This window comes from Salvia miltiorrhiza, chromosome 4 (genome assembly GCF_028751815.1).
Source record: "Salvia miltiorrhiza cultivar Shanhuang (shh) chromosome 4, IMPLAD_Smil_shh, whole genome shotgun sequence".
Lineage (NCBI taxonomy): Eukaryota > Viridiplantae > Streptophyta > Magnoliopsida > Lamiales > Lamiaceae > Salvia > Salvia miltiorrhiza.
The window spans coordinates 9,469,058-9,489,748 of NC_080390.1; the positions used below are offsets into that span (position 1 = coordinate 9,469,058).

The 20,691-nt window shown below is 45.0% G+C and overlaps 2 protein-coding genes across 2 annotated transcripts; both read right to left on the minus strand.

Moving 5' to 3' along the window:
• Positions 1 to 9,116: 9,116 nt before the first annotated feature.
• Positions 9,117 to 14,471, minus strand: LOC131022962 (uncharacterized). The gene is made up of 3 exons (XM_057952501.1): positions 12,922 to 14,471; positions 10,617 to 11,207; positions 9,117 to 9,603 (listed from the first exon to the last, which is right to left on the minus strand). The coding sequence occupies exons 1-3, from the start codon at positions 14,469 to 14,471 to the stop codon at positions 9,117 to 9,119; spliced, it is 2,628 nt and encodes an 875-aa protein (XP_057808484.1).
• A 1,807-nt stretch (positions 14,472 to 16,278) lies between these two features.
• LOC131022963 (uncharacterized) lies at positions 16,279 to 17,463 on the minus strand. Its single transcript, XM_057952503.1, has one exon. The coding sequence runs from the start codon at positions 17,461 to 17,463 to the stop codon at positions 16,279 to 16,281; it is 1,185 nt and encodes a 394-aa protein (XP_057808486.1).
• Positions 17,464 to 20,691: the final 3,228 nt, after the last annotated feature.

Below are 20,691 nucleotides of genomic sequence, written 5' to 3' on the forward strand. Positions count from 1 at the left end.
GATCGTTGAACAACGTCGAGTTGTTGAGCACGTTGATGTCGTTGTTCGAACCAGGAGTCCCAAAAAAAGCATGCCAGATCCATAGATCTTGCGATGCGACGGCTTCGAGGATGATGGTCGGTTTCCCCTGATCGCCGCGAGTGTATGCGCCTTGCCATGCCGTTGGACAATTCTTCCACGGGCAATGCATGCAATCAAGGCTCCCTAGCATTCCCAGGAAGCCGTGCTTTGCTTCATGCATTGCTAGAAGCTGTTGGCAGTCAGTGGAAGTCGGCCTCCTCAAGTATTCCGCGTCGAAGAGTTGGATAATGGCTCGACAGAATCTGCGCAAGCACTCCAACGAGGTGGACTCTGCAATCTGGAGATACTCGTCGTATTGGTCCGCTGCCCCACCTTTAGCTAGCATACGAACAGCAACAGTGCATTTCTGCACTGGTGTGAAGCCGGGTCTCCCAAGTGCATCCGTACGTTGTTGAAAGTATGGATCGGGTGCAACGGCATTAACGATACGCAAAAACAACACATGACGTATGCGAAATCGGCGGCGGAAGATGTTGTCGGTGTAGACCGGATATTCATCAAAGTAATCCGCGTGTAAACGTAGAGCTCCGACTTCACGGTCCCGACGAATGTAGGCCTTCTTTGCCACTCTTCATCGCCGACGACGAGGTTGCTCATCCGGATCACCAATAGCTTGAACAATTTGATTAAATTCTTGCACAAGATTGGAAAATTCTTGAGCACGTCTCTCGTCCTCGTGGCTTGATGAGGAGGAAGACATTTTTTGTAGAGAATTTTTTGATGTGGAGATGATTTTTAGATAATGAAATGAATGGAATTAAGTTGGGATATATATAGATAAAGGGGAAAAAAATAAAAAAATGGTTGAATTCGACTGTTGGCCCCAACGGTCAATTTTTTTTTTAAATAAATATTTCAAACGGTTAAATTTTTAAAAAAACCGAATTTCGAATTTTTTTTTTCAATCGCACCACACATTTCTGCCATTCGCCCCGGGTCGCCGCTACGACACGGCCTCGCATCAGGCCGACCCTCCAGTGCAGCGCCCCTCCCTTCGCCCCGGATCTACACTCCACTCGACACGCCGAGTGGAGATGCTCTAAAGAGATAGAGATTCATAGACAAATCCTATAATCTTGATCTTCAATCATGTAGTCTTGATGAACTCCTTTCCAAGTCTTCCCCTTGTTCCCTTGATTTTGGTGTTCTTTTTGTGTGTGGGGGAGAGAAAATGGTAGAAATGGAGGCTAGGGTTTGGAATTTGAGTGTTGGGGGAGTGCTGAATGTGTGGGAATGGTAAATGATGGGAAAAATGAGGGAAGAAAAGGGGTTAAGGGCTGAAAATCGCGTCTGGGCTCCACCAAAAGCATCAATTCCGTGTTTCTCTCGTGATCACGGCCATGACCGCGGCGTAGGACCGTGGGGGAGCTGTTGGAGAGGCCCGCGGGCGCGGCACGGACCGCAGGTGCGTTCATGTGTTCTGGACGATTTTGGAGAAGTGGCTCACGGTCGGGCCCGTGGCCGCGGCCCGGACCTCGGGATCCTAGGCTTTATGCGCAGTCTGCTCGTTTGGCTTCGTTCTCTCTCGTTCGAACTTCGATTTGGTCGCCGTTTGCGCTCACGAATTTATCTCGAGATGCACTTCAACCTCATATTTTCACAATTCTCTAATTTATCTTTGATTTTTCCTTGAAATCACACCAAAACTACATCCAGGAATCATCAAATCTTCATAAAAAATATTAGGGCACAAACAAGCATTCACAAGCAAAATATGAAGGGAAATGACAACAAATCGTGTGGAATTGAGGTACAAAAATCATGTTTGTCATGGATATCCTCGGATGTTGGGCGGACACTTGAATTTATTATTTCAATAATGAAGAGAATGTACTGTAATATTATTCTCACAATTATTGTCATCATCACATTTATTTTTTTAGTTTCATTAACATCTTCTCACTCCAAAAAATGCGCGATTACCGGTGACATTTGCAGTCGGTAATCGTGAGGCGGCCACCGAAAAAACGATTACCGGCGGCGGGTTGCCGCCGGTAATTTCCTCGTCAGTGAATCGTTTACTGGTGGTAAACAACCGCCGTCGGTGAATGTCGCTGTTGATCGGCAGAGCTTCACTGGACTTTACCGGCGGCGGTGGCCGCTGGTGATTAGCGGCGACGCTCCACCGCCGGTAATGTTGATCGGACGGCGGTGGCGCCCCTCGCCGGATGGCCGGAGTAATACCGATGGCAGGGGTCGCCGGTGATTAGCGGCGACTCATTGCCGCCGGTATTTTTATTTATTTTATTTATACCCCACAACTATTTCTGTATTTATACAGTAGTGCATGCGTTAGACGAACTTTCCAGTCAGTCACCCATCTTAGTTGTGGTCTAAGTCAAGCACGCTTAGCTTTGAAGTTTCTTTTGAGTGGTCACCATTATAGAACACTCGTATTATTGATATATCTAGTACCTATTAACTCATTTAAACTCTATTTCAATATACAATATCATACATTCATAACCTTAGAATATGTCGAGATGATATCCAAGAGATGTCGTTAATTATTGATCGGTCTTGTTTCCGTCTTTATTTTTATGTCAAAAAAAATTATTATTAATTAATTTATTATTATTATTATTATTATTATTATTATTATTATTATTATTATTATTATTATTATTATTATTATTATTATTATTATTATTATTATTATTATTATTATTATTATTATTATTTTTATCAATCTAGTTTATGCACAATAAGTATTTTAATTTGGTATTTGTAATGTATTTTGAATTCAATTGCATACATTGAATTCAATCTAGGTTACCTTTTTTTTAAGTGCATACATCTTTCGACTTAATTATACAATTACAATAAATAGGGGATGGGGAATATTGGGGTCCCGGAGGGTTGACTGACAGGTGTATGGGGGGGGGGGGGGGAATACACATGTGGGCTATTTTTCGCAAGTCAAACAAACTTAACCAGTTTCAGTTATCCTTCAGTCTAGTTTGTAAAACAGAGTAGAGTTATTAATCTTTTCTGACTATCAGTCGTTAGTAGGATTAATAACTCAGCAGCGGAATTTAAACTTAGTGCGAATAACCTTTAGAAAATGTTTGTCACTTGTAAAATCCTTAGTTACACTTTTCAGTTAATCCAGTTCAGTTGAAGACAGTTAAGCACAGATAAAGGAAATAACTGAAAGCAAGTAAAGAACACAAGGATTTTTAACGTGGTTAAAGACATCTCTCCTACATCCACAGCCAGATTATTTGTCTGACAAACATTCTGGGCTTATGCTTTAGAGGTGCACAACAAACCTACCAATCCACCCTAAATTGGATTTAACAACTCGGATTCCTAGTCAGAGGTTTTTTCCCGAATAGTCGGCTGATGCTGCGGAGCTTGACTCGGCTTTTGAGTCAAACTGGCAGAAATCAATAATGTTTCACAGAAGGAGTTGACCTATTCGACTTCGTTTCATCGGTTGATACTTATGAGATGGCATAAACTGAGGGAGGCCAAGGATGAGTTCGATCCATTAGGTTCTTCGATTTGTTCAGAAAAGAAAGGAGAGACAAGAATTGATTACGATTAAAAGAAAGAATCTCAAATAGACTAAGATCCAATTTCGAGTCATTTCGTTAGCACGCCCTGACACTGTCGTGCCCACTCAGCTAATGTTAAGGTAATTGGAGCCAGCACCTTTAAGCTGAACTCGCTCTTGGCTTTCTGGGTGCCAAGGAAATCGAACGGTTTAGTTTTGAACCGGTACTACAGTTTAGTTTTTGGGTACTAAACAACAATCACTTGACTTGACTGGTGCCAAGGAACCATTTTTTTTAGTTTCTTGATACTAAACAACCATTCAAACGCACTTTCCTCTTCTTTGAAAATAGGTTTGAACACTTCCAACTTAGATTACTGAGAACATGCTCTCAGGTAATCTCTACTAGGCTAATGATACAACATGAGGTGCCTAGTCTATTAAGAGAGTTTTGATAATCAGCTAGACTGATTTTACAAAGATGATTTACTCTCTTCTTCGATTCGAAATTTGTCTATCTATGGAAATGCTGACTCTTTAATTCGACAGATCTTCAGCGTATGTTTTCGAATCGGTCATCCCCAAATTGAAGGTTTTTCTCGAGCTCTATTTATAGACGAAGTCTTGAATAGATTCGTTGGAGAGATGGTCTTCAAGATTTCTGCTGTTGTGAGACATTCCGTACTTTGGGCTGAGGCTTCAATCTGCTTTGCTCCTAATTGATTAAGAGTTTGAGTCCTTTTTGTCCTAGGAGCATGGTGCGCCAGTACTTTGGCACCAAAACGGAAAGTTGGTGTACTGGAAAGGACGATCTTCAAATCTGATGCATTTAATACCGTTGCATGAGCATTTAATGCGAATCTCTGAGCTTCAGTCCGAAGTAGAAGGTTGACTATTAAGGCTTGACACATCAGTTGTTCAGTCGTTGACTTCAGTACAGCTGTCCTTTGTATCACCAACATCTTTCCTCTGTTGTTCAGTCTTCAGTTGAGCTTTGATCTTCAAGGTCTTCAGTCTTCAGTTTCTTCAGTCTTTGACGTCGAGAAACTACAACTATTAGTTACCTTCATTTCAGTCAAAAGATTGAAATCTAACAGTTGAGTTCAAGCATGAAGACTGGAGAAACTAAGTCTAAGGGTTTTGGGATCATCAAAACTGGAGTCAGATATTTCTTCTATCCTCCAACAATTTTCTCATTTTTCAACAAATAGCCTTAACTGCAACACTCTCTCCCAGAAATAGCTCTAACTGCCCAGAACGCAATAGAACTCCTGCTATGAGTGGTACTACCTACTCGATCAACATCATGCCCAGCAGGTCAGCAAATGTGACTCTCGATCTTTGGATTGCATCCAACCTGTAGGCTTCGTTAGACTTTATCATTGAGGTGCCTTCATTTTCTCATCGGATTTGCTCCATATTGCCCATTATAGCATCCACGAGTCCCTGCCAGACAAGTGTCCTCCCAGACATAAAAACAAACACAAAACATACATAAAGACTCGATCTAAACCTAGACACAACAAAGAAAAAGAGCACAAAACTTGGGTTCGCCAGTAACCATGTAGCCTTGTAGCCATTTATTTTATCAAAACCTAATCTAAACCACAAGTTTTACCTAGCGTTTGATCGTGAGAGGCTAAAGGAAAGGTTGAATTGCTTGAGAATTGAAGAAAATTGCTGCAGTATTAAGGGAGAGAGTGTGTGTTTATAAGATACGGGGGCATGGGTATTTATAGATTACATGCTAGGGGTAAAATAGTAACTTCATCTCTAAGAACATGCTCCCCGCGTGGTTGATGGCATAATAGTAAATTTGCCCATAGGCGGGCGATTCCTCTGCTCTGGCACGTGGGCAAATCATCCTTCTGTTCTTTAATGACTCCTCTGGCGAGAGCCATTCTTCTAGCTGTGACCATTCCTCTAGGTCATTTCTCTGACGAAGGTCATCCCTCTGGCAGGGGTCGTTCCTCTGACGAAGGTCATTCCTCTGGCGAGATCCGTTCCTCTGATCCTAGTGAGTCCTTTTTCCGCATCCATTCCTGTGCTCCGCATATATTACTCCTCATCAGCTACTTCCCCCTGGTCTGAATAGTTCGCTCTGAAGCGGAGTAACTAGTCAGAGTGTTCGCCCGCATAGATGACGTCACCCGCATTAAATGCCCGCCCTTGTGCAGTGTATTTTTCCGTATTTCAAGGTTACTTTTTCAGACCCTCCGTCTTTTCGTGTTTCCGTAGAAATTCTCAACCGTCGATCATCTCCTCGATGCCACGTGTCACTCATCCCACTATGTTGCCGTTGCCCGCGTAGGTTATACTTAGTAGTTTTAAATTTTCACTTCATCTTCTTCATTTTCTCCTCGAACCCTTTCGACTGCTCTCTCAATTTTTGGCGATCCTCCATCTTCAACTCCGGCGTAATTCCCGCGACTTTTCTTCTCCAGTCTCCTCTGCAGACTTTAAGAGAAAGTTTACCTAGGTAAATCGCGTATTCCTCTCCCCTGGTACTTGTATTTAGCGTAGAATAAATTGAATCTGTTGGTGCTCTGACTGAGCGTGAAACCCTAGGTTTTTCCTTCCATGGCCTCTTCTTCCGACGCCCGCCCTGCCTTCTCCCCTTCTCCTTCTCTCTCTCCTCCGGCGTCCCCGCCTTCTTCACCTCACCCCCAGAGTCCTCCCGCCCTTACAACTCCTCCCGTTCTTTTACATCCCCAAGATCCTCCGAGCTCTCCCGAACCTTCCTCATCTACCCCCAAAATGCCTAAACCTATCCCCGACTCTAGGTTAGATGTCGCGGGCCTTTGCAAAATGGCGGAGAAGTGTAGGAATCCCGCCGGCATAAGATTTGAACTTCAGTCCAAATCCCTAGAGCCCCTCCGAAAAATGCAAATAAATACCGTAGCTATCTGGCGAGCCCAGGTTGAGGCTGGCTTAAGGCTTCCTCCTCCTCCACTTTTGGTGGGGGTGTGCAACCATTTTCGCATCCCTTTCTACCAAATAACTCCCTCCGCCATTCGGAGGTTATATGCTTTCCATATTCTCTGTACAGCTCATGGTGTTCAGGACACCCAAAAATTATTTCTTCAGACCCAATCCCTTAGATTGCAGGGCGGCCCTCTGTATAGCTTTGCCGCCCGTAAAACCTATCCCACCACCTTCCTCAACTCCCTTAATTCTCACGATAAGGGCTTTTTGTCCTTCTATTGCTTTGCGGTGACCACTGAAGGTACTTGGCGCCAATATGGTGCCCAAGAACTGAGGTGGCACGGCACCCGAACCACATATAAGCCCCCTTTCCTAGAAAAGCCTAGTGATTTTGATCTCGGGGTAATAGGCTTCCTGAACACCCTTAATAGGGACGAGCCTTTCCCCTGTAAAGAGTTGGCTGAAAATAATCCGGCCTTAGCTGCCAACGACTTGTTTCCTCTGTTCCCTCGCACATCTATAGGTAAAATCAAGTGTTACTAAGCATGTATAAATTGTCATTACCTTGATTCTAGTGATAAGATTTTGTTTGTTTGCAGGGATGTCGTGGAGACAGAAGTGTCGGGCTACACTTATAGCCAACCGCCCCTCTGGCGATGGGGGACAAGACTCTGGAGGTAGCGGCTCCGGGACGGACGTACCGGCGTAACCCGTTAGTTTCGGGGCGGACACCTCCCGAAAGATGTCGGAGGCTGCGGAAGCAGTTACTCCCGTTCAGCGTTTTCCCCCTAGCAAGGGGAAAGACATGGAAGTTTTATCCATGTTCAGCCCCGATAGCCAGGGGGCTGGTGGCTCTGACTCTGGCAGAGCCGAGAAATGATCCGCCATTCCTGTGGTGGTCATCTCCGAGGATAATCCTGCTCCCGAACAAGTCCAAGACATACCGACTCCCGCTTTATCCAAAAGAAGAGGAAGGGCGCCCTGCTAGCCCTTGTCGAGAAAAGACGCAAGGAGAGCCTGAAAAAGGGCAGCAAGTTGGTGGACCCCAAAGCTGAACCGGCAAGTGAAGCGGAGACTACCTCCGTGGATGCTGAAGGGAGTAAGGCTCTGGTCCTGACTGCGGGGACGTCGGAGGCCTCTGGCTCCAAGCCAGTCTCGTCCATGAAGGGGCGAGAATTCATCCGCAAATTGCTTACCCAGATCCATCCCAAGGATCGGGAGGCAACGAGGAAGATGAAGCGGGCGACACTGGCTAGCAACCTTGGCCAGCTGTGGATTCAGGTACCCTGCATTATTTACCTTGCCTTGGTGATTTTGTTATTAGCCCTTTGATTTCTCTGCTCTGACATTTTTCCCTCTGGTTCCCTGCAGTTGGAATCCCGGGTTGGCGAAGCGATCCAGTGCATTGATGATTACGATGCACTGGAGAAAGACCTAGAAAAAGAGAGGGCGGCGCAGGTGAAGCGCGACAATGATGTCACGGGCATGGTGGAGCGCTACAGCAAGGCTGAAGCGGATATAGCTGCGCTGCAGGCCCACATTGCCCAAATGGAGGTGGAGAAGGCCTCTCTAGCTTCTGAGCTGGAGAGGGCCAAGAAGGAGGGATATGATAACCTTATCTGGTTCCGGATAAGGTACGAGGAGGAGCATAGAGAGTCAAGGCGCCGCTGGAAGAAGGCTTGTGAGGGTGCCCTAAACCGGGACTATGTGCTGGGTGCCAGGGATCAGCGCCTAGAGTTTTTCATCTCTTCCCAAGGTCAACAATTCCTGGACTTGGTATTGGAGGGCACTCTGGCGGCCTTCCAGAAGACCCCGGAATATCTGGAAGGCTTCTCCCAACTTTTCGCCCATGTAATTAAAGAAACAGCCATGAAGACGGCGGAAGTGTTGGGAGCATCGGTGGAACAGGCTGCTGCTCTAGACCTAGGGGCCTTGATGGACAACATCAAGGACGAGGACCTCAATGACCTGCTGGGCATCACTGCTGAATCCCCAAAGAAGCCTGAGTGGTGGTATCCGGTCTTGGAGAAGGCCCTTCCCCAGTTCGCCTTTGGTGCCTGCTCTGACCTAGTGCCTACTACTCTAAAGTACCGGCCTTCTTTCTGCGCTTCCTTGGCGAAGTTCGTGGACCAGCTGAGGGGTCAGACTAGTGCTAGCTCCCGGGGGTTCTCGCAATACAGCATGGAGCTTCCCCTGCGTCTGGCTTCGATGCCTCCGCTTTTGAAGATCAAGCCTCCCGCCCTGCAGCTATGGACCAACTTCTTGCCCTGTACAAGGATGAAACAGTGTATACCCAAGAGGCATTGAAGCTGTTGGACGTAGAGCAGTGGATGACTCGGACACGCTGCCGGTGTTCGAGGAAGGTGGCCCTTCTGGCGAGGCCTCTGGTACTGCTGCTGGTCCGTTGGCTCCGCTCTCCTCTGCCCCTACTCCTCCCTCCTAGCTGCTCCTGTTATCTCCTCCCTCCCAGCTGTCATTACTTTTTTTTCTTTTTGCCAGGACTTGTAAATTTTATCTTTGTAAATACTTTATCATATTCGAATGTTACTTTGGGATGATTTTTTCCTTGACTTTCAATGTTGTAAATTCGCCTTTTGATCTAACTCTGTGTTTATATGTTCTTCGTGCTATCATGTTGTTGTTGCTTTGTCTTTGATGTGAACTTGCATTCCGAAACCTCAAGATATGACAGTTGTTTCTTCTGTGTAGAGTAGAATTTTTTATTTTTTGTTGAAGTGTTCATGATTCCTCTGGTCGGCTGCCCTTTGTGCGGTTCCTCTGACTTTGACCAAACCGGCAGCCTTGTCTTGACAATATGATTCTTCTGAGTATGTTGTTGGAACTGCTGCTCTGACCTCCTTCCTGGATGACTTGCTTTGGGTTTTTCCTTTTGCTGCTGTGGTTCTTCCCTCTGTATATTTCTCTGGCCCTTTCCTCTCTGGGCACTCTTCTGACGCTTTTCTTTTATCCATTCCTCTAGTCGCTCCCTTCCAAGCGTTTCTCTTCTTGGCGTTCCTCTGACACTTCTCTTCTGGGCATTCCTCTGACGCTTCCCTTCTTGGCGTTCCTCTGACGCTTCCCTTCTTGGCTGGAACACTCTGTGCGGAGCATGGATGATCCGGGGGATGCATCCAACTTTCGCGGCTTACGATTGAATAGTAACCCTCTGCGCGGAGCATGGATGATCCAGGGGATGCATCCAACTTTCGCGGCTTACGATTGAATAGTAACCCTCTGCGCGGAGCATGGATGATCTGGGGGATGCATCCAACTTTTGCGGCTTACGATTAAATAGTAACCCTCTGCGCGGAGCATGGATGATCCGGGGGATGCATCCAACTTTTGCGGCTTACGATTAAAAGAACACCCTGCACGGAGCATAGACGGTCAGAGGGATCCGCCTAACTTTCGTGGCTTACGGTTAAATCGAACCCTCTGTGCGGAGCATGGATGATCCGGGGGATGTATCCAACTTTCGCGGCTTACGATTAAATAGTAACCCTCTGCGCGGAGCATGGATGATTTGGGGGATACATCCAACTTTCGCGGCTTACGATTAAAAGAACACCCTGCACGGAGCATAGACGGTCAGAGGGACCCACCTAACTTTCGTGGCTTACGGTTAAATCAAACCCTCTGCGCGGAGCATGGATGATCCGGGGGACGCATCCAACTTTCGCGGCTTACGATTGAAGTGATTCCTCTGCTCTTCCCTTGATGTTTGTTTTTTCCTTGACTTGCTAAGTAGCAATTTGAATTTGTTTTTCCCTTGACTTGCTAGGCAGCAATTGTGGATTGCAATTGTGAATTGTGGGTATATACCCTACTCCGCCCTCTGGTGACATGTGCAATGCTCTGTATGAACATGTTAAATAAAATATGTAACTGGAAAAGAAATAACTTAAAGTAAACGAGTCAACACCAGGAAATTCCCTAGAACCACACATCCGATTTTATTGATAACATGGTCCCGAACCTCGTTAAAACCCCTGTGGGGAGAAAGAGTATTCGGTCTACAATTTGTTATGTTGTGGAACAAGATTACACATAGAACTTTTTCAAATTATTAATATTCCATGGTCTGGGGAGAGCTCTTCCGTCTGGGTCCGACAATGTGTAAGCTTCGCCACCCAGAACCTCGGTGATGATGAAAGGGCCTTCCCAATTAGGTTCAAACTTGCCCACTAGTTTCAATGCATCGGCCTTCTTGAGGACTAGGTCGCCTTTAGATAACTTTCGTGCTCTGACCCTCTTATCGTATCTTGCCTTGATGATGCTTTTATATTTCGCTGCTCTGACTTGGGCTTCATTCCTCTGCGCTTTTACAAGATCGAGCTCTGCTCTGCGGAGTTCCGAGTTTTGCTCTGTGTTGTAAGTTGTTATTCGGTATGACTCCAATCTAGCTTCCGTTGGTACCACTGCATTGGATCCATACACCAGGGTAAAAGGTGGCTCTCCCGTTGCTGTTTTTGGGCTAGTACGATAGGCCCAGAGTACGGTATCCAACTCCTCGACCCACTTCCCTCTGCTCTGGTTCACTTGCTTCTTGATCCCTTCACAAATTGATCTGTTCGCCAACTCCACTTGCCCATTTGCTTGTGAATGAGCCACTGTCACGAAACGTTGTGTTATGTCCATTCGATCACAGAAATCAGCGATCCTCTGCCCTGTGAACTGGGTTCCATTGTCTGACACGATGATTCTGGGGACTCCGTATCGGCAACATATGTTTCACCAGATGAATCGCTCCACTGTCACTTCGTCGATCTTTGCCACGGCCTCAGCTTCTACCCACTTGGAGAAGTAATCTACTGCCACAATGAGAAAGCATTTGCCCCCTGGTGCTATGGGCAGCTTCCCAACAATGTCTATACTGAAGGAATATTAAACTGAATTAATGCTCCGTTTGCCCGATGATCGTTTCTTGGATTATTATTAATTTATCATACAACGATTAATCCCTAACATGCATCTATGAATTTAATTGCTGCACGTTGGAATTCAGAAATACCTGAAGAATTCAGAAGAATTCGTCAAACTCGCAGCTGAACAGACCAGTCAGCTTCAAGCTTTCGTTTGAAGCCTCAAACGTCCTCAAATCGTATTCTGCCCAGAAATACGACTTCTTCATCTTCGAGAGAGATTTCCGTGGCCGCCTGTTTCGCCTGAATCGGAGTTCTGTGGAGGAAGTTATGGCCGTTCTCCCGAATCTGCCAGAACTTGATTTCCTGCGAAAAATCTGACTCCAGCTCTGATATTCTGAACTGTATCCCGCTCAGCTTTCACCGTTGGATGGACAACGTTCTATGAAAGTCCCAAGAGAGAATGCTCCACACGATTTCCTGCACCCACACAGCTCTCAAAACCCTATTTTTATCAGTGTGTTTTCCTGAGAGCTGACAGCTGTATTTATAATAAAATAAATACGTAGGAGGCGCAGATTAGGTGTAGGAGGCGTGTTCTCTCTCTTCTTGGGCTAGGAGACTTTGGGCCAGTCCAGGGACCAAATACAAGGAATAAAGATGGGCCTCAAATAAATTAATTATCTATGGTCAGCCCAGACCATAATTAATTTATAAATATCAGTTCATTCCACTAGAGAACCAATATTGACTTACCCCTTTATTGCCGGTGATGAGTCGGGGCTTGTATTTAGACTTATTAAATCCTCGTATTGAAAATATCCGACATCCATTAATTAATTAGAGCTCTGACAACTTAAATTAATTAATCTCTTTGTAATCCTTAAGCAGTACCACTCAAACCTTATTATTGCGCTTGAACTTAATCAACCTGCAGGGTTTAGCGCAATAAACATTATTGAGCTCCTTAAGGGGATGTCATTATCCTATACGGATACGAGTACTAATACAGATAATCAAATATCATATATTAACCCCTATCACCCAAGATACAGAGTACTTAAGTTACTATATAACTCTCACCCATAGTAAATCAAAGTGATATACGAATCAACATATATATCTGAAATCTTATTAGTATTAAGATCTTATAAGTCACCGAGATCTTTAATTCTTCACTTAAGTCAGATAGAAGAATAAATCTCACTGTGGTCCTATCAATACGTTATGACGTACCAGTATAGATAAGTAGTCAAGACAAACTACTTCCATCTACACCGCAGCCTAAACCAATAACTTGTCCTAGAGTTGTTTCGGCTGTGATTATATTATGTCTCTTAAGGTTATTCCAATTATACGGTCTTCTGTGATCTACAACACACCATATAATCTACTTATATAGAGATAAAGAACATACATATGCAATCATGAACCCAATCAGATAGGAGATTGGATAGTGAACTTAGGAAACATTGTATACAAGCATAAAACGTTCTTGCTTTCAGTATACAAATCCAACATATACCCCATTTATCAAATGGGCAAGTAGCATACATTATTCCCATGATTTCCCCTGGAATATTGATTTTTCCCGCATGCCTTTGGCAAGCTTTGCATTTGCAAACGAACTCTCTGGCGTCCTTAGTGATGTTTGGCCAGTAGAACCCTACCCGGATGATTTTTCGTATGAGATCCCTGAATTCCGTGTGCCCACCACAACAACCTACATGAATCTCTTTTAATGCAAAATTAGCTTCCTCAGGAGATAAACATTTTAATAGAGGATGGGTGAAAGAACGTTTGTAGAGTTGATCATTAATCAAGCAATAATTCTCGTATCGAGCCCTCTGATTGGATTCTTTGTTCAGCCGTTCCCCTGTCTTGAGAATGTGTATAATTGGTGCCCGCCAATCATCCCGGATTTCTACCGCAAAAACCTGAGAAGTCCCCATTTCTCTGGTGTCGCAGAGCAGCGTAATCTCATCACTCCACGTCTGTTCCACTGCACTGGCGACTCGTGCCAATAGGTCTGCTTTGGTGTTCTCCTCCCGAGAAATCTGTTCGATTTTGAATTCCATGAATTTCGTCTTCATTTCATTGATCTTATTATGATATGGCCGCATCCGATCCTCCTTAATATGATAGCCCCCCGAGAATTGCTGAGCCACCAATTGCGAATCAGTCCTAATGATGACACACTCAGCCCGCAGCTCTGACAACGTGTGCGCTGCTCTGACTACAACCTCATATTCAGCCTCGTTGTTGGACATTCTGCAAGTAAACTTTATAGCAAACTGGTACAGTTCTGAGCTTGGAGAGACGACATACACCCCGATCCCACATCCCTCTTTCGTGACAGATCCATCCACAAAGGCTATCCAAAATTCTTGTGCAGGACGGCGAGTAGTTTCCTGAATGAAGTCCGCAAGGGCTTGCACCTTGATGGCCATCCTTGGCTCGTATTCCACGTCGTATTCCCCTAATTCCACAGCCCACTTCACCATTCGCCCTGACAAATCCGGTCGCCCCAACACTTGTCTGAAAGGTAAAGCAGTTCGTACCACTACCCGATGTGATAAAAAGTAGGGCCTCAACTTACGAGCCGTGACCATGACTGCCAGAGCAGCCTTTTCAATTTCTGTATAGTTTAACTCGGGGCCCTGAATCACCCGATTAACGAAGTAAATTGGCCTTTGATGATTCCCCTCTTCTCTGATAAGTGCGGAACTGATTGATTCTTCTCCCACTGCTATGTATAAGTAAAATACTTCACCCGGAATTGGCTTGGTCAGAGTTGGGAGTTCTGCCAGGTATGCTTTAAGATCGTCAAAGGCTGTTCGGCATTCCGCTGTCCACTGAAATTTGGTCCCCTTCCTCAGAATTTTAAAGAATGGCAAGCTCCGCTCTGCCGATCGTGAGATGAACCTGCTCAGAGCAGTGATACGCCCGTTCAGAGTCTGTACCTCTTTGATCCCTTTGGGTGGTGTCATATCCATGATGGCTTTGACCTTATCCGTATTAACTTCGATTCCCGCCGGGGTAACCTTGTATCCCAAGAATTTTCCAGTAAAGACCCCAAAGGTGCATTTCGCTGGGTTAAGCATAAGCCTATGATTTCTAATGACCGCAAAGACTTCCTCTAAGTCAGAGACATGATCCTCTGCTCTGACACTCGTACGAGCATGTCGTCTACGTACACTGATATGTTCCTCGAAATTTGTTCTTTGAATATTTTCTCCATCATCCTTTGATATGTAGCTCCCGTATTTTTCAAACCAAACGGCATGCTTCTCCAACCGAAAACCCCGCAGCAGACTGCGAATGTCGTTTTAGCGATGTCCTCTCTGTGCATCTTAACCTGGTGATATCCCTGGTAAGCGTCCATCATAGATAATAGAGCGCAGCCTGAGGTAGAATCCACAAGTTGATCTATCATCGGCAGAGGATAGTGGTCCTTCGGGCAGGCGGCATTCAAATCTCTATAGTCCACGCACATGCACCAAGTATTTGTCTTTTTTGCCACCATTACGGCGTTCGTAATGCACTCTGGGTACTGTACTTCCTCAATATGGCCCGCGTCCAGTAGCCCCTGGACTTGTTCTCTGATTGCAGCGTCTTTCTCAGCTCCAAAATGTCTCGCTCTTTGCTTCACTGGTTTGACATTGGGATTCACGTTGAGGCGTTGTTCTGCCAACCCTCTGTCGATACCCTTCAAGTCGGCTGTGCTGAATGCAAACACATCCGCATTCCTCTGGAGGCAACTGATTATGGCATACGTCGCCGGTGGATATTAAGGATGATTTCTCTGAATCTTCCCGAGTGTTTGATAACTCTGCTAACTCCCGCCGCTCCTCTGCTGGAGCCGTAACATCACCCGTCTTCCCCTTTTTCCTGGAATCTGGTCCCTCTGTTATCCTTTCTCTCTTCTGTCCCGAGGAATGCGTGAGCATCCGCACGTGACATTCTTTTGACATTTGCTGATCACCCCATACTTCTCCTACTCTTCCTCCTCCAATGGGGAATTTCATCTTCAGGTGGAACATTGAAATAACTGCTTTGAATGCCATCAGAGCAGGGCGCCCAAATATCACATTATAAGAAGGTTTTGGCATATCTACCAATAGGAATCGTATCATCCTAGTTTTGCAAGCATCAACCCTGCCGAGGGTGACCGGTAGCTCCACGAATCCCAGCGGCATGACGATTTCCCCCCCCCCAAATCCAAACAGAGGGGCATTCGTGGGTTCAATATTAGCGTCAATCCCCATATTTTGTAAACATTCCAAGTATAAGATATTCACCGCGCTCCCTGAATCTACAAACACGCGATGTACAAATCAAGATGCTATATCGGCTGTAAAGACTAATGCGTCGTCGTGGGGGTACATGAGCGTTCGCAGGTCTTCTGTCCCGAAGCTGATGGCCGGCTCCTCCGCCGCACCTGTGATCTCCATTACCTGTTTGGGATAATACCCTGATCTTACTACCCGCACTACTTGTTTCTTAGCCCGATTGGAAGTTAGTATCCCATTCTCACCGAAAATCATGTGCACCTCCCTTCTGGGCGGGTGGGGAGGTGCCCGACCCTGCACGGCTTCTCTATGTTGATCGCGGTTTTCCTCCGGGCGTCGATCCCGGTCATTCCCTTGATCCTGTCTATGGTCGTTTCTCTGCGGTGGCTGCCCTTGATCCTCATTTCCCCTGGCGATAAATTGGTCCAAGTTGCCTTGGCGTACGAAGAGTTCTAGTTGATGCTTGAGGTGTCCACAGTATTTGGTGTAATGCCCGTAGACATTGTGGTATTCACATAGCGTGTTGTTGGGCCCCTGCTGTGGTTGTCCGTCCCTATAGGTACTCGGTGCCCGAAAAAATGGTTGATTCTTAACCAAATGAAAAAATTCTTCTTGTGGCTTATTCAGGGGGGGTGTATTCGTCGAAACGGTTGACTTCGTTTACAGTGCGCTGTTGGCGAGGTGGCACTTCTATTTGAGGCTGAATAACCCTCGGGGGCAACCCTCTGAAAGGTGCCCAGTCCTGACTCTTGTTATTCTGCTCCGGTGTAGCTTCTGCCCTTTTAGCCTTATGTCTATCATTTTCAGCCTTTCGCACCATCCGGGCGTCCTCCAGCTGTAAATACCCAGGTAACCTTGCCATGATATCATCGAAATCCCTGGCTGGTCTGATTTGCAATTCGTCGAAGAAAAGTCCCGGCTTCAATCCTCTGACATATGCACAATTCTTTATCTGTGACTCCTCCTCTGGTACCTCCAGAGCAGCGAGATTGAACCGGGTGGTATACTCCCGTAGTGTTTCATTTTGATCTTGTTTGATGTCCATTAAAGAGATGGCTGACTTCCCTACCCTTCGCGAGCTCGCGAATTGTCTCAGAAAATGTGTCCGCAAGCCCTCGAATGAGTGAATGGAGTTCGGGGCTAGCGTTCCGAACCACAGCTGGGCAGGTCCCGTCAGAGTGGTGTAGAATAATCGGCACTTGATGCCCTCTATGTACATATGTAATGATACTAAACCCTCGAAACAGCTGAGGTGCACCTCCGGGTCAGTGGTACCGTCATAATCCAGTGAAATAGGCTTGTAATTTCTCGGCAGAGTGTCCGCGAGGATGTCAGCGGAGAATGGGCTCCGGCTGGTAGTGGTATGGGTTTTTGATGTCCTAGCCCGCTTATCATCCTTATACCTCCCGTGCTCCGTTATTTTCTTTGGCGAGTTGTGAGCGTGATGGCGCTTGTGGACCCTGTGTTCCTGTTTACCAGAGGAGTACTCCTGTTCTCGTCCCTCTGACCTTCTAGTCTGATGTGACCTTTTTGACCGATGCGATTTCTCTGACCGGTACGATTTCTCTGCCCTGTGAGATCTCTCTGACCTCTGCACTCTTTCGACCCTCTGGGATTTCTCTCTCAAAGTATCCTCCAGATCTTTAAGCTGGTTCTTCAGTTGCGACACCTGGTTTTTTAGTTTCGCGTTCTCCTTTGGTCTCTCCTCTTCAAACATGGGAGTGATAGAGCGACTGTCAGACTCGTCTACCCCCTCCTTCCTGACAATGCTACTCAGCATGACGCGGCTCCCCTCTGGCCTCATTTCCGGTTCCCTCTCAGCAGGGAACCTCTGGGTTTCCTTAGGCAGTGTGGACTGCTTGTTGGCGAGTTGGTCGTTCACCTCCACAGCAGTGGGAGGTGGAATGTCGGTGCCCTATTGGTTGAGCATTCCCAACAAATGAGTCGTGGCGGGGACTGTTGATAGCAGCGGAGTCCCTAGTGCTTGTCGTTAGGGATGGCAATCAGGTACGTCGGGTACGGATAGTGACTATCCATACCCATACCCACGAACTAAATGGATAGTGATTTTTAACCAAAAAACTATCCATGGATATCGAATGGTATCCAAACCCGCTACCCGCGGATACCCGCTACCCATAGGGTATCCACGAACCCGCTATCAGGCGAGTATCCGTCACTCGCTATTCACCGGATACCCGCTGTTCAACCTAAAGTGTACTCTTTAGATTGCTCGCAAGAGAACGAGGTCAATCGTAGAGTGACAAGTTGACCCAAGTCGTATTCCACGAGAAAGACTTAGCAGGGCTAATTATCTATGTGTTAAACACGTAAAAATAAAAACACCTAAACATTCTAACCAGTTTTCCAGTGATCAAGTAAAGTATTTAAAACAACGAGAAATAAATTCAAAGTAATAAACAAACGGAAATGCAAGGATTAAAGATTCTAGGGCGATGGATCATCTTCTCGGGAAATCAATAAACAAGTGAAGATCATGCACAATTAATAAACTCACAAAATTCTCCTCCTAACGTAGGTGCTCAAACCATAGTTTTCACATTCAAGTATGAGTCTACGCTAATTAAATCACATGAATTCATCAATTATTAGACTATACGTTTCCGATTAAGTCTAATTCCAATTCAACCACGGTCAAGCAACGAGTTCTTCTCTCGATCTCACACGTTGCAAACACAATCAAGCAGTGATCAATTGCTAAATCGAATATCAAACAATTGAATCGGATAAAGTGCATCAATGCATCACAAGCAAATCAATTAAACCCAATTGAATCTCCAACCCTAGATTATGGAAATTAGTTCATCATGCTGTAGAATTCAAAGTAGGAGAAAAGTAAACCATGGAATTAAAACTAAGAAGAAAGATAAAGAAATAATTACGAAATTCAAAGTGCAAATCTGTTCCAATGCGTAAAGAAAGTGAAATAAAATGAAAAACTAAAGTTCTCCTATTGTTCTTGCTTCAAAAGGGGAAAAGGATGGAAGTTCTAAGTGAAAAAAGTGTATTTGAATCTCTAAAAACCGCGGCTCAAATCCCGTCAGGGTCAGCCCGGTTGACTAGTGCGCCGCGGCTCACTTCACATTCTGCCCATTTTCCTTCAAGCAGTCAACCCGGTTGGCTAGTGCGCCGCGGCTCACTGCCTTCTCTTCTCAATCTTCTTCTAATCACCCCCGATTCATTGTGAGCCATGGTTAGCATGTCTTAAACACTCTCTTTTGCGTCGTTGTGAGCTTTCTTCATAATCTTCAAATGCTTTAACATCGACATTCTTCATTTAACACCTAAAGCATCACAATTAACCATTAAGCTCGAATTAACACGAAATCACCACTACTCTACACAACTTTTACAATAAAATATGACTAAACTAATAATAGACAATGGCATAAACACGACGAAACAAATCCCCCCACACTAAGCATTTGCTTGTCCTCAAGCAAAAATCTAGTTCAACATAGTAGAGTTTGAACTTAAGAGACTTCATTTCCGGTTAACTCAACATAGACATCATATCCTCTTCAGAACCATGGTCAACCATTTCCCAACATCAATGAAAATCACAATTAACCCGAAGCATGTTACTCGTATATGAGATAATTAATCGGATCAGACCCAGCCCCCCATAAGAAGCGAGTTACCTAATGCAGCTGCTTTTATCAACAAATCTCTTTACATTTATTCAACAATAACGAAAAACTAAATGAGGAACATCCCTCTTATTCCCAAACTCTCAAACCTTTTTTTCTTTCTTTCTTTTGTTATTTGTGTTTTTTTTCTTTTCTTTTTCTTTCCTTTTCATTCTTTTCTTTCTTTCTTTATTTTTTTTTTTTTTCAAAGGCAACTCCTCAAATTCCAACAAGTACAAAATCTCAAGAATGAACTACAACCAAATCGATTCGTACAAGATGGAACACTTCTGAATTAGAGACAAGTATTTAAGCAACTGCAATGATAACACTCCTTCAAATTTCAGCCGGACAAATCACCTCAATCATATTTCATAAACTTGCCCCACAGCAACAAGTATAAAAATGGTCTCATCTCAGTTAAGTCACAATCAACAATGAATTCCAAAGGTTCAACTCAAATCTAGCCGACTAAACCAAAAACAAACTAACTTAAATCAAGCCTCTACTATGCAAAACTAAATTACTGCAGGGATTCACAAATACTGATACATATCAACAAAACAAAACAAAAATCACAACACATGCAAACTCATCAATTCACATGAGAAACAACGACCCCCCACACTAAAACTGAGCAATGTCCTCAATGCTCAAGTGCAATGAAGTAGTGAAAAGGAGAAAAACGAAACTTCCCTGAAAATCGATGAGCCGGCAACGATGTGATTCATTGATCGCCCGCGGGTGGTGGATGGGGATAACGCTGGGTCCAAGAATCCCAGCTAGTCTCCAACGCAGATATCCTCTGATCCTGAGTATCCAAACGCGCTAACAGGACTCGGCGAAAATCACCAATGACATTGTCAAAATGAGATTGAAAAACAGTCATAGATGCATCAAAATGATGTTGTGTGAGTGGTGCATCAGGGTATGTGAGGGCTAGCTCGGGTGAAGCAGTGGGCTCCGCCTCAGCTTCCTCGTCCTCATCGTCTGAATGAGAAGATGGACCAGCGCCTTGTGCAATGCCTGCGGCAGCTTTAGCATTCGAATACTCGATGACGCAGTGCCGTTTATGATGGGGAACAATAGTGTGCCTATCCTTGATGAAATTTCCCCTCATAAGCTCTTTGTCATCAATGAACCGAAAATCAGTTGAATCTTGCCCCGGAACAAATTCTGCGCCGCTTGGAATAAGCTTGAAATGAATCGCTAAACATGTTATGATTGGAGTCAAAGAAACATGGAAAGCACTCCGACGCTTAATAAGATCAAGCTGAGACCAAATGAAGTATATAGGACAAATTTTCTCCTTTCGCTTTGCACTCGACAACAAGAAAACTTCATTGGCATTAACTTTATTCCCTTGATCTTTCCCTGAAACA

Coding starts and splice junctions, on each gene's coding strand:
- LOC131022962 (XM_057952501.1), bottom strand. CDS start 14,471: ATGCTTAACCCAGCGAAATGCACCTTTGGGGTCTTTACTGGAAAATTC. Junction 11,208..12,921: donor GGGGAAATCATGGGAATAAT/GTATGCTACTTG, acceptor CGGAGTCCCCAG/AATCATCGTGTCAGACAATG. Junction 9,604..10,616: donor GGTGGCGAAGCTTACACATT/GTCGGACCCAGA, acceptor TGCTCCGCACAG/AGTGTTCCAGCCAAGAAGGG.
- LOC131022963 (XM_057952503.1), bottom strand. CDS start 17,463: ATGAGGCCAGAGGGGAGCCGCGTCATGCTGAGTAGCATTGTCAGGAAG.